Source organism: Protopterus annectens, chromosome 7.part0 (genome assembly GCF_019279795.1).
Source record: "Protopterus annectens isolate FY-2018-M chromosome 7.part0, PAN1.0, whole genome shotgun sequence".
NCBI lineage: Eukaryota > Metazoa > Chordata > Ceratodontiformes > Protopteridae > Protopterus > Protopterus annectens.
In genome coordinates, this window is record NC_056739.1 from 865,442,157 (window position 1) to 865,455,728 (window position 13,572).

At 36.2% G+C, this 13,572-nt stretch overlaps 1 protein-coding gene across 2 annotated transcripts in view; it reads left to right on the top strand.

Moving 5' to 3' along the window:
* Positions 1-11,890, top strand: part of LOC122806747 (hyaluronidase-like) — a 765,066-nt gene extending 753,176 nt beyond the window's left edge. For both annotated transcript variants that reach the window (XM_044077422.1, XM_044077423.1), the window contains exons 3-4: positions 8,355-8,444; positions 11,410-11,890. In XM_044077422.1, coding sequence (XP_043933357.1) covers positions 8,355-8,444; positions 11,410-11,853 — 534 coding nt within the window. In that variant the 3' untranslated portion in view covers positions 11,854-11,890. The remainder of the gene's footprint in view (positions 1-8,354; positions 8,445-11,409) is intronic.
* The last annotated feature ends 1,682 nt before the right edge of the window (positions 11,891-13,572 follow it).

Here is a 13,572-nt window from a genome sequence, read left to right on the forward strand (position 1 = left end):
GGCTTCATTGCTTTATCAGCATTCCAGGATGATATGAATATGCTGGCACATATAAATGCATCATTTATTGAAACAAATGGTGACAATGACAACTGCAAGAGAGAACACTGTGATATATATACACATGTTGGCACATTTAAGCCCATTCCTACCCTGGTCTGCACATAGTGTGTGCGTGTTACTTGTTTACTCCTGCTGAACTACTTTGTTGAGGTGAAGATGTTGTGTATGTCGACCTTAATAAAATTCAGAATATCCTTGTGTATGTCGACCTTAATAAAATTCAGAATATCCAGTGCTTTGTACATCAAAGCACAGAACATCAATCACACAAGGTCAAAACACAACAGAAAAGTTATGTTGCTACCAGCATTTTTATTAGCACTGAATAGCCTGAAGCTTGTTAGGTGAGACTGTAGTACAACAGGGACTGTTTCTTTTTTTTTCCCTTTTTTCCCACTGTATTGCGATCTGAGACTTGGTATATTTAATTACCAGAGGGTATGTGGGGGTGCAGAGTTGCAAGATGGTGGTTTCAGTGCATTTGCTGTTGTGTGTTTCTACCTCGTGTTATTGATGTTCTGTGCTTCTGTGTAAGACAGACACTTTCTTCTTACTTTTGGAAGAAAAAAAGGCATCAGAACATATACAAAAGAAACTTACCCTTATTTTCAGAAAAGTGAAATGAGAAAAGGCATTGATATCTCAGTTTACCACTAACTCTCAGAAAACAGGAATAGAATACGGCACAATGAAAAGACATTTCTCTACCGTATCTGAACAGACAGAGTCTATCTCAGAGGGAGTGCACTGAATCAAGGTGAAACGTCAAAGGTGCCTGCAGTAGAAACAAGAAGGAATATATTTTTTAAACTTTTTTTCAAGAAAGTTAGAGGTTGTTTTAAAGAATAAAATGAAATCCATAACTAAGATTCACATGAAAATAGTTGCTGCAATCTGAAAACTAAACATCCACTTTCTTATACAAATCTAGTGCTGAACAAAATAATACAATAATGTTTTGTGCCCTTTTATCCACAAATCAATGTCAGCGGTCACCGTTACTGTAAAATGCTGCTTTGCTGTATACTGCCATCTAGTGTCCTTTCTATGGCTCTGTGTGGTTTTACAGAACTGTGTCAGGGAACCTAAAGAGAACACATCCCTGAAGAATGACTTTGAAGAATTCTGTTGTACATTGCTAAAATAGTTTGATAACTGCAGTGTGTTTAGTTTTATGATAACTGAAGTCAAAGTCTAAGCATACATTTTGACAGAGGATGTGGTAAATATTGGGACACATAACTACAAGGTTAAAATGGAAGCCTGGTAATCTGCATAAAGGATTAAGGCTCAGAGATGTTCACAAGCTTCATCTATTAGTTGAGGATTGGATTCCCTCAGACTCTATTTACCTGCTATGTGACTGTAAGGAAGTCACATAACCAAATGAAGCTCCCAAGCTGAGCCTGAGAAAGGTCCAAGAGGCTCAGTGATATAATGAGATTAGCAAATATAAATAAAATAAAAAATATATAGCTGCCGTTAATGTAATTGTTTTCCTTGCTTTCTCTTTTCTGCAAATATTAAATCATTTATCAGTCTTAAGGAATCTGTAGGATTTGATTATTGAGTTCTCCCTAATTATGAGAAGTTGTATTAGTATATTACAACATGATAAATAACAGACTCCTTTACACCACTGACTAGATTAATAGACATCCCCTGCTGTGTACCAGACAGCTGCGTAAATGATAAATAGAACTGTTTGTTGCACTGAGTTTGTACTCACAAACAAGCTGATCAATGTGTCAGGTATTGACCTGCTGCATGAATGCAGCAATTACAGATGGCAATCAAGTGGCTGTACAAGGTAGAGCACACAACATAAGAGATCACACGACTTTATAAATCAGCAGTAAATGGAAAGGAACATAAGAAGATTAGGGTATACAACAGTATGTATGCCCTGCAAAGTTAGTGTTGTTAGTGATAGGAAGGAGGTATAATAAGATATGGATGTACAGTATACCATGCCATGCATATGTACTGAGAAGGAAGCTCAGAACGTACAATTCATCACCTAAGAATTAAAACGAAAAGCATTGGTTTTTTTTTGCAGGGGGGCATAGTCCTTAGTCGACATCTGTTAAAAAAAAATATTTAGACCAAATGCAGGACACACACATATGTGTTTGAGTGCGAGTCTGTATGTGGATGTGTGTATAGAGTGAACTGTGTAAGAAGGGAACAGTAGAATGTGGAAAGAATCACAGAAAACAAAGAGCGATAGACGGGAGAGAAGATAACAGAAAGATGAGAATGCATAATTGGAATGACAATAAAAGAATAAAATAAAGTAAAAGCAAGACTATTAACTTTGAACAGACAAGGGCCTGACTGAAGAAAACAATAATTATTTAAGACTGAATTGCTACAGGCATCCAGAGCAAATTATAAAGTTGGCTCGAGTACCTCTTCAATGGTCAGCATAACTGAAGCCTTCCTGGAGAACACAGGCAGACAGACAAATAATCAACCAAGTGACCCTTAATGGAAGTTTTCTCCAGAACTGTTCAGACAGACATCTTCCTGTTTTTTTCTAAAATAAACAATGGAACATGTCCTGCAAATAATAGAATATATAACATGTTAGCTACATGTGAACTCGGTGATATCAAAGACATATCTGGACCCGCAGCTTTTGGTAATACTGGAAGAAGTTCTGAGCATAGTCAGTTTTTCTGTATATGCTTTAGATGGGGGGAAAAGTTGAGGTAGATGAAATCTGTATGAATCATTTAGTTTACTGTAAACTGATATCTTTGTATAGGAGTGATAAGCTAACAATTTAACTTCTAGAAAATGTAAAAAAGGAGAATTTGGTGACTGTATGCTGGAGAAAGACAGACAGGCCTTGGTAAACAAACCAAGAAGGACTGGACAATTTCATTGGAAAAATAGTTTTCTGTGTAAGTCTTGTAATGTTCTGACACTAACTATGAATTACAGAAAAAAAATTGCTGTTTCACCCATTTCACAAAGAGCTTGGCAAAACTAAGGCTTATCTTTGCAGTCATAAGACTCTGTAGAACTTCTGAAGAAAAGCTTACTTAAGGAAAAAGAATTTAGCCTGACAGCAAGTTCTGCCATGCAGGTAAGTATGTGGTATTGCTTTATTTCTTAAAATACTGCATCAGTCCCTTATAGTGGGGGATTGTGATATACAGTAATATGATATCCATGGTGAGGATGAATTAATGATAACCAATGAGTCTGTACAGTTGGTAAGTATGGCGAGTGTAATGCCCCAGCACTGGCTCAGTAATCAAGGAGCCTCAATCCTCACCACTGGCAACAGTGGGAATGTACACACTTCCCTTAACCTCTCCTCTGAGCTCTCCCAGATGATAAAAATGTTGTCAATAAGTAGTGTGGCTAATGTAAGTTGCTGAGCAATGCCAATAAGTTCAATTAACCAAACACAAAGAAATCCTTTTTAGCAAACTCAGAGGGAACTGCGACAGTGAGTGTCTAGTTTACGGAGCAGAATGTTCAAAATTTGGCGCATTTTATATAGCAAAACTTTGAGCAGGCTGAAAAAAGATTGCTCAACACCTACATGACATAAAATATCACAACGACAACAATGCATTGGCAAGGCACAGCAACAAAAAGATTGGGCATAACTCCTTTAGGTTCCATATCATGGATATGGTCAAAAAGGGAACACTATGACGCTCCAGCAATGACATTCTGGAGAAAATGGAGCTGGAATGGCAGATCCGGCTTAATGCAGGCAAACCCCCAGGACTTAACACTATAATCTCCATCAGCAGTGTATTGAACCTAAGAAAACTGCATCATTGTGCTTACTACTAACAGTGACTACGTTCTTAATGCAAATGTTTTCTCTAATCCACTGCTGCTATTTATGCTCACTGTCTAAAGGTTGACGTTCTGCTTTTTCCACTCTTGGTATTTTGTTTTGTTTTATTTTATCTTGCATTTACTCCCCTGGGCTTTTACCCCATTTGCATACGTTTCTGGGGACTATTGACATGCTCCGCAGTACCTCTAGCATTACCCAAATTGAAATATGGTTAATCAAGAGGCCTCCGCCGAACATCCTCTGGTCATCTACAGGACAAAACATTTAAAGGGCATGCAAACACACGACAACTGTTTAATACATTTTTAAGTTTTTTTAAGATGTTTAAGATTCTGGCACCAAGTAGTCTGGTCCTATTATTCAACCCTGGATAACGTTCCCTGGTTTAATGTTAATAGAAGTTTGGCTGTAATTTAAAAACCTTGATTTAATTACTTTTCAACTGAGTGTTAGTTTAATTACTTTTCAACTGAATGTTAGTTTGATTAATAGGTAGGTCTGATAAAGCTTACTTGTGAAAGCGTTGGTCATAACCCAGCCAGTCTCCTCCCATAGGTCCATCTCTATACAAAATTAATGTAACACTGTTAACCAATGAGAATAGAGAGTTTGAATCCAAATCTATATAAATTAATGTAACTCCATCAAGGAATGAAAATAACGTTTTTGTATCCATATTTACATATTCCTAATGTGCTGATGCTGTACAAAGTATAAATACCCCAACTGTCTGTGGAGTAGGTGTTACAAGACAACTGAAATAAAACAAAGAGAGATTTTTGCCACAGCACTCACCTACCTATGTTGGACGTTCTTCAAAATTAAAGTTTTTGAAAACCAAAAACCAAAAGGAAGACTTTAGTGGTTTTATTCAACTTTTGAAATAGGAAAATATGAGAGTGTAGATCAAGGACTGGGTTTATTCTCTTAAATTGACTTGGAAGCTTGTCTGGCTAGACTGAGTTTGTCAGCTGGAATTCAATTGTGTATATGGTTATATTTTATATTTACAAACATAAAATAAATATGTAGATATGTATGAAATTTTCTGTCTATATTTTGTTAACTAGGTTAGTCCTACTCTGCTACTAGCCTGTTTTCAGGGTAGACTCCGGTGGTATTTATACTAATTGGGGAAATATGGCCAGGGCATCAGAGAACTTCCCCTTTTTTCATTTCTGTGGGATCTTTTACATCTACCTGAGCTAATACCAACTCAGGTAGAAGGGCCTTGGTTTAATGTCCATCTGAAGGACAGCACACTCAGGAATACAGCACCCCCCCATACTAAACTGCAGTATCAGTAATCAGTCTGGTGTGGGAATAAAACCAATGGCCATCAGCACCGAACGTGATTGTGCTGTTTGTGATGCTGACACTGTAAAGAATTGTGAATTCTATGTATGAACCAAATATTCTTGGATATCTTAAGCTACCCCACCTCAAGCTCACAGGATTTTAATTTCAAAATACAGTTTATATAGGGACCAATTTAATCCAGGAAATACTCCATTCATTTTTAGCTGCCAAAATAATTTATGTGCTTCCAAATATTCACTCAGTGTTGTCTCCCTGGATTTTTAATGACGTTGTCTGTGGCAAATAACTTAAATGATTGTGTTGAATTAATTTTGAAAATGTTTGCTAAAGGGACTATTAATTATACATTATTGAATTTTGTACGTGTTCATGGATTATTTCCTGAAATAATCTCTCAGTTTTATCAATATAGAATCTACAACTATCCTGACAAAATGCTATGTGGACAACCCTATAGTACTACAGTTATAAACCCCATCACGCCATTACTCTGAATTTTTTTTCTGAATCAGTGCATACTGTTTCTCCAATTTTAATACACAACCCCTTGTATGACAGTATACTTTCAGACATCTGCTTGCAATTAAATGATTGAACAAATACATGAAAAATTACAAAGCAGTATATTTCAACTTAATGGTGTAAGAACCATACATTGCAATCCACTGTATCCCTCATGGCCTACCAACCCATTAGCTTAAAAATCAGAGACAAAGAAAATGTTAAATATTTCTGTTATATAATTCAAAAGTTTCTAGAAGAAAAAACTTTGCATTAGCAAGCATTTTCAAAAACGTACATACTTGTCATTATTTAATGACTGCAGTCCGCAGCAATTTGCCAGAAAGCCACAGATTTTACAGGAAACAGATCAAAATACTTCCCAACTTTTTTGCTAAAGAAATCTGGACAAAGCCAGAAATCATAGGTGGCTAAGGCTCAAAATGCACAAATTTAAAATATTTTCTTTTATCTGTTTGTTAACCAGATAAACTCACTTGATAAAACACCCTTTTTCGGAGTGGACTCCTGCACTGTCTGAGTGATGTGATCAAAGTCACACAGTAGGCAAATGTAGGGGGGGCATATTAAAGCCTTACACTTTTGACTGCAGGAAGCAGATTGACAGCTCAGAGTCTTAAGTGATAGACTACTGTAATTTACTTAAAAAGTTAGAATGGGTGCTGCATGGAAATGCATTTTCTTAACAATACCAACTACCATAAAAAATAATTTAATGGGTATCAGGGCATAGATATAAAACAAAAATCAGAGATGTTTTGCAAAATCAAAAAACAAGAAGAGGAAGTACACTTTAATTCACTTAAAAAGTTAACAGAATAACTGCAGCTGCATGTATTTTCTGAACAAGAACTATGACTTAAGGTAATCCTCATTGATTTAATAGAAATTGAAGAAGTTAATGAACATGTGGCAACGGGTGAAGAAGACTGAGGCTCCAATCTCCGAATGGGCTGCTTTCTGTAGTCAAAGATCTAGGATTTGACTCTTTTTACATACATTTCCCTACTGCATGTCTCCTGGCTTGTCCCTAAAAAGTGGCATGAAACTGTAATAACTGGCATTGAATACCTCAGTGATTGACCAGAAAGTATGAGGAGAGGTTTGAAGAGTGTAATACTCACCCAGTAAGACTTTCATAAAGTAACTCAGAGTACACACAGATGCGTGCACACATGCATAAAAATGCCAGCATCAGCTGTCAGTTCGACTTCCCCACACTGATTTCTGGTTGTTGACTTGAGAGCCATGGACTAGAAAAAGAGAGTGAGAGAAATGGCTGACTCATGCTATAGATAAAAAAGAGAGATGGAAGAAGCTGTTTTTTATTTTTTTTATTTTTACTATCGCACTAACTGGGGCACTCATAATTTTATGGGGGCATGTACCCTGGTTATAGCAGCACCCCTGCTTCTCAGTGTTAAGTCAAGTGCATAAAGGATGGTCAGATAAATACACCAACATTGTGTTTTGTCACCTGTCCACTTTATGATTTTCAAGAACAATGATAACAGTGTTAATAGATGATAGAATATCAGAATGTAGAGTTTCGGTTTTTGCTTTTTGTAGGTTGTTTTCCTTTTCGAGACAAGTGACTGTGAGCTCCAGTGTGATCTAGAGTGCTTCTTTGCTAAAGATGAAACAATTAGAAAAACCTCTGACTCAGAGGTGTTGATTTTTATCCTATGTCCAATGAGTGAATTGTTCTCTGTAGGTAAGAGGGAAAAGCTACCTCAGGTAGAGTAGTTCAAATATTCTGAGGTTGTATTCAAGAGTGGAGAAGAGAACATTTGTGTGACACTACTACATGTGTTTTGGAGTACTGTGATCTTGAAACAGGAACTGAGAGACAGGAAGAAGTTTTCAATGTATATATTATTCTCACCTCTGACCATGATCTTTGGGTGATGACTAAAAGAATGAGATTGTAAATACAGTAAATTATATAAGGTTTCTTTGTCTAGTAGATAGATGGGTTTGCACTTTGTGATAGGAGGGGGTAGCTTGACAACCTAAGATGCTATTATACCTCTGAGCTTACAGCAGTTAGTTTGTGTTATTTAAGCACCTCATGGAGATTTCCCTTTGGTGCCTCCCACTGGAAATACACCAGGCACAACCACCAAAAAAGGCCCTGGGATAGACTAAGGGCACATGGCTGGAACTATATCTCTATTTGCCTTGTAATATCTTAGGATCTAGTATATGAATAAGACTCCTATTGTGAATAGGGAGGTCTAGGTTGCAGTTTGCTTTCTGTGTGACCCTCACCAATGCAAGTAGTTTAGAAGACAGATGAATAGCTGGCTGGCTGGTTGACTGGATGAATGGATGGATGGACAAATAAATGGATCATTCACTTTCCTGTTAGAAATAATGTAATTTATAGCTGATGCTGCCATCACCCTGCCTTTTCTTATGTGAAGATGCTCTATAATACTGTAATAGAAATGAAACCTATGTGATTGCTTAACTGCTATTTCTGTTTATGCCACAAGAGTACTTAAGTGGTACAGTAAAACATGTTTAATGCTTCCACTGGTAAAAAATATAAAAAAAATGCTGAATGCAGTTACTCATTTGAAAACCTGTCACGTGAGACTGGGTGTGTTTGTTTCAGATGGATTTGGTGCACACCATTGGAGAAAGTGCAGCACTTGGAGCGCATGGAGTTGTCCTGTGGGGAGACATTGAATTTTCAAGAAACACGGTAAAAATTTTTTTTTTGTTAATCTGTGGTAAATAGAAGTATGTCGACCATATCAATATGTTAAGACTGGCAGCACTACACCTAGTACTGAACAGGTCTGAGTCATATTTTGGCTGTGGTGATAAGATTAGACTGTGATCATTGTCTTCCAAAGAATAGCTTTTGTCCCTTACAAATTGGTTGCACATGTCTACTTGATTTTAAGATTGAAGATGCTATATAGGGCTTACTATGTCATGACAGTTCTTCAACACATAAAACAGACTAGATAGTATACAAATGCACAACTCCATTTCCTTAATCACAAAAAGAATTCCTCCTAAAGTGCTCAAAAATGAAATTTAATACAGCTCAGATTTGGGAGTTATATATAGAAATAAATGAAAAACATCCACAATCTTGGGAGTGTGTAAGCACTATGTAATGAGACGTGGAAGCCTCCCAAGCTTAATTGTGAGTTTTGTTGTGAGGCTGGTGTGCCGAACTTTTTATCTGTTATTAATTGCTTCTTTGTCGAGGTGTAGCGACACTGCAGATTGTATATACAGAAATCAGAAGTGGGGTATGGGGAACCTGCAGCAAAATAAAGAAGTCAAAAGTCAGGTTTTGAACCTACAAGGCTCAAATTTACAAAGTGGATCCACAGTGCAGAGAGAGCTTCAAGCATCCCAATGTATTGCAACCAACAATGAGCCATCTGTCTCCAAGAACATATGAGGAAACTGTGAAATGATAATTTTACTGCTGTATTAATTCATAATATGTCAGAATTTTCTTTTGTAAAGTCTCACATTCACACCAGGGTATACACTTTAGGATCCCTTATTCCAATGCTTTGCTCAACAAACTGTCAACCAGCTGCATTTGGACCAGAATGGGGATCTGTTGTTAAACAATTCTTCAGGACCTTCAGGAAAGTTATATTGATGCTGACACTGTAGTTGTCTATCTCATTTTTGCTTTATAGTCATATGACAGAGTATCCCTGGCTTCTGCTTGTGTTTATGAATGAACAGAGCTGTTGTAAAGTTTAACTTTATGAATTTCACCATCTTATTATTCATTTAGAGGATTAGCTTCCAATGTCACTGCAATTGTTAGTATCCATTATTTTCAGTCTCAATGATATTTTGCTGTAGGTTTATAGGATTCCATTGTTTTAAAGGGAAAAATACATTTATGCCATATAGAAAGTACAGTTTGCACTGCACACAGTTTCATTTTAATCCAGCAAATGGAATAATGTGACATTAAAACTGCTGGCATGCATCAGCTGGAGAAAACAATCTAGCTTCAACATTTATATCTTAACTGATGCAGTGTACCTCCTGCAGTCAGTGTGTAATCGATTCTTAAGTATTCTGTACATTTCATTTTTCTCATACCTAGGGCATACTATTTAGGTGACACATTAATCTCTAGCTGTTGGGTGAGGGGTATAAAGTATTGTAAAACAAAATATCACTGACACTTTCTTCTACCATTGGCATAACTATATATTGCGTATTTCTGCTGTAATAATTTGGAGGTCCAATAATTTCATTATGGTTTCTGCTTTTTCACTTTCTTCACTTAAATGTGTTGTCACACTATCTAAACTTCAGGACTCATTGCAAAGTGATGCAAGGCTGGAACAAAAAAAGACCAAAAATACAGAAGAATTAATATCGAACATTGTGCTCTTCTTCCCTTATGATTGTTTTTTTTTTGTACATGTGACAACCCCCGAACTTATATATACCAACTCCAAGATTGCCATTCCTGGAGGAAAAAGAAAACTTGATACATGTCTCTCTTGGGACTTAAAACTAGTCCACATTTTTGCTATACTTCATTCAGTTTATTGTCAGGATAATGTAGTTTCCATTGGCGTCACTCATTAAAATATCAACAAATGAAGTGCTTACCTACTTGCATGCACAACATAACAATTGTAACAACCCACTTGCTATCATTATTCTGTTCTTGAGTGTGTATGGAACCAATGTCACGGGATCTATTCCTTGCATACGAGGACTGATATCCATGCTAGTTTAGAAAAGTTACAATATTTTCACTTAGTATATTTGCTGTGCCAGATGAAATGACTGAGGGCTGTCTATTACTTAGATTTCTTTATTTTGTATACTTTATTTACTAAGATAATCATAAAAGGAACAAGTAAAACTGTCCACTGATATTTTATGCTTCTCAAAATGAGTATGACACGGTCCCTGGGTTAAATGCGAAGGTCTCTCTGAGACCTTTTTTAAGGATGAGGAGATTGAAAGTCAAATAAAGTTTGTACTTAATGTTTTTATGATATTAGTTAGAAGTGTATGAATATGTAGTTTGGTTTTTTATGTTTTTAACTTATTGTGTTATGCAAGTGTCTATGCAAATATGTATGTAGTAGATTTTATTGACTGAGTTGGTTGCTAAGGAATGAACTTGTTGTTAACAAGCTTAATTGATTGTGTTTCTGCCCCTTTTTTAGTATTTAAGACTCATTGATTTTGTACTTTGTAGTGAGTCTGATGAAACCGCAAGGTGAAAGCGCTAACTCTGGTACCTGCTGTAATAAAAGAAATGGATTTTTAAGTTGGACGTAAATCTCTTTTTTGGACTAGCTGAGCTGACTGAAGGTTGATGAGATTTATAAGTGACATTTCATTTTACTACCTTTTAGAGCTGTGTTTCGCCCTAATCCTTAGTTACATTTTTATTATATTCATTGCTGTTTGGACTGGGCGTTTACCTTGTTCCATATCTTCTTCTATTACCATAGTATATTTGCTGTGCCAGATGAAATGACTGAGGGCTGTCTATTACTTAGATTTCTTTATTTTGTATACTTTATTTACTAAGATAATCATAAAAGGAACAAGTAAAACTGTCCACTGATATTTTATGCTTCTCAAAATGAGTATGTACTTAAAAGCAATATTTACTAATTAGAAATGATATTTCCTGATTTTACCAACAGACTAACTGTATGCTGATCCGTGACTACATAAGAAGCGTTTTGGGACCATATGTTATCAACGTCACCAAGGCTGCAGAACTTTGTAGCCAGTTTACATGCAACAAAAATGGACGATGTTTAAGAAAGAATCCAGAAACAAATAGTTACCTTCATCTAGATGGACAAATTTTTCAAATTCAAGAACATACCGATCGTCACAGTATTTCATTTAATCCAATAAGAACACTCAGGGAACAAATACAGAAAATGGGAACAGAATTTCAGTGCCAGTGTTATGAAGGCTGGATGGGAGAAAGGTGCAACATGCCAGAAAGCACAGGAACTAGGCCGCAGTTGGCCATATGTATATATATAGCAGCATTTTGTGGAATGTTAACTTGGGACAGCTTGCTATGTGGCATTTTTTTATTTTTGTGGACATTGAATTTCCATTCATTATCATAAAACAATGACTTTTATTAGGTTTGTTCAAAGTTGAATTATTTATAGAATCATTTAAAAAGCGGCAATAATAAAATAACCACATTTTTCTATTACATGGTATTATAGTTTCTGTATCATAACAAAAATGTAATAGAATATTTTTTAACAAGTGTATATGTGTAGTATAATGTGCATTTTTTGCAAACAAGTACTAGCACTAAATGTTCTTTATAAGACCTCATGGATACAGTACTAATGTTATAACATTTCTTATTTGCGTGATGGAAGTACCTGCACTTTTATATAATTTCATGTGTTCACATACCAGTTCTCTTCCACTGGGCCATTCAAACCTAAAGCCTTGTAATGAGGCATTACTGCTGTAGAAACATAGTGCAACAAAACCACAGATAGTGATGATGTTCCTGTTGGATGCATAATGCTTTTATTGATAACATTTTAGAATCATTAAAGTACCATCCCACATATTTCCACTCAAATTGTCTTTACATGGATGGAGTAGCACTATTTTATTTTACCAGCTGGTTCTAGCAGGATTTCAGCAGAGCATTATTGTGCATAATGGGACAGAAAATTAAAATGCTGATTCACACTTTTGTAACCATATATATAGCCACATATGATTACTCAGGAATGAATAGCGAATGCAAAAGAACCAAAATAATAGATCCCAATAAATAATATGGTGTGTGTGTGTGTGTGTATGTGTGTATATATATATATATATATATATATATATATATATAATTATTTTTTTTTTCAACTGAAGTTGTCTTCAGATAACTGAAACCTGAAGCAAATTTCTGGTACAGGTATATGTATCCAGGGGCAATTCAATTTTTTTTATGCCATGTAAGAAAGAAAAGATCTCAGTTGGCAGCCAAACAGGATGAGAAAGTGACACTGATCTGCATCCCAACAAGAAAACACTTACTGGCAGGTTGAATAACCAGTACTCTCTGCTGTGGTAGCCATTAAGTGACAAAACGTTATACCAAATGGATGACAGTAGGGTGTGACCTAACACAAAGCACTTCACATTATCAAAGGCATGCAGAGTGGTCATCTTAGGGTGAAAGACTACACTCAACTTCCTAAAAAAGATATTATACCCTTATCTCACTCCACAATAAATGGTAGAAGAAGTGACCCCAACAAGAAAGCACTTACTGCAAAGTATAAGAGGCTGTGCCTTCAGCTGAGGTACTCATCATGCAACAGATCTCAGCCCAATGTCCAGAATTAGGGACTCTTTGCTGACCTTTAACATTACTGATACCCCAACTAAAAGCACTTACAAATGTAAATCCCAGAAAGTGCCATTGGTGAAGTACAAATAGGGGGTGATTTCGACATGCTAAAATGGTCTGCAGTCTCGGGCAGTTCTATACAGGACTGTTACTTAACCTGCACCTTTTCACATGCTACTGTTAACCATAACAGAAGCTACCAGTATCTCTAGGCTACAACTCTACTTTTTGCAGTGATCCTGCTTTAGTTTGTTCAAAACATGCTCACTCATTTCACTTTTTCTTACCACAAGAAAGTGCAACTGTTGCAGTACAAATAGCATGGTGTCAAAATGCACACGGTGTTGAATAGCTCAGGACATTTACATGCAGAAATGTTTGTTTAGATGAGTACACAACAAAGGGCAGTCACTAGTACATTTATCTAAAAGGTTCTTGCTACAACTAGGTTACTCTCAGTAATGTGTGC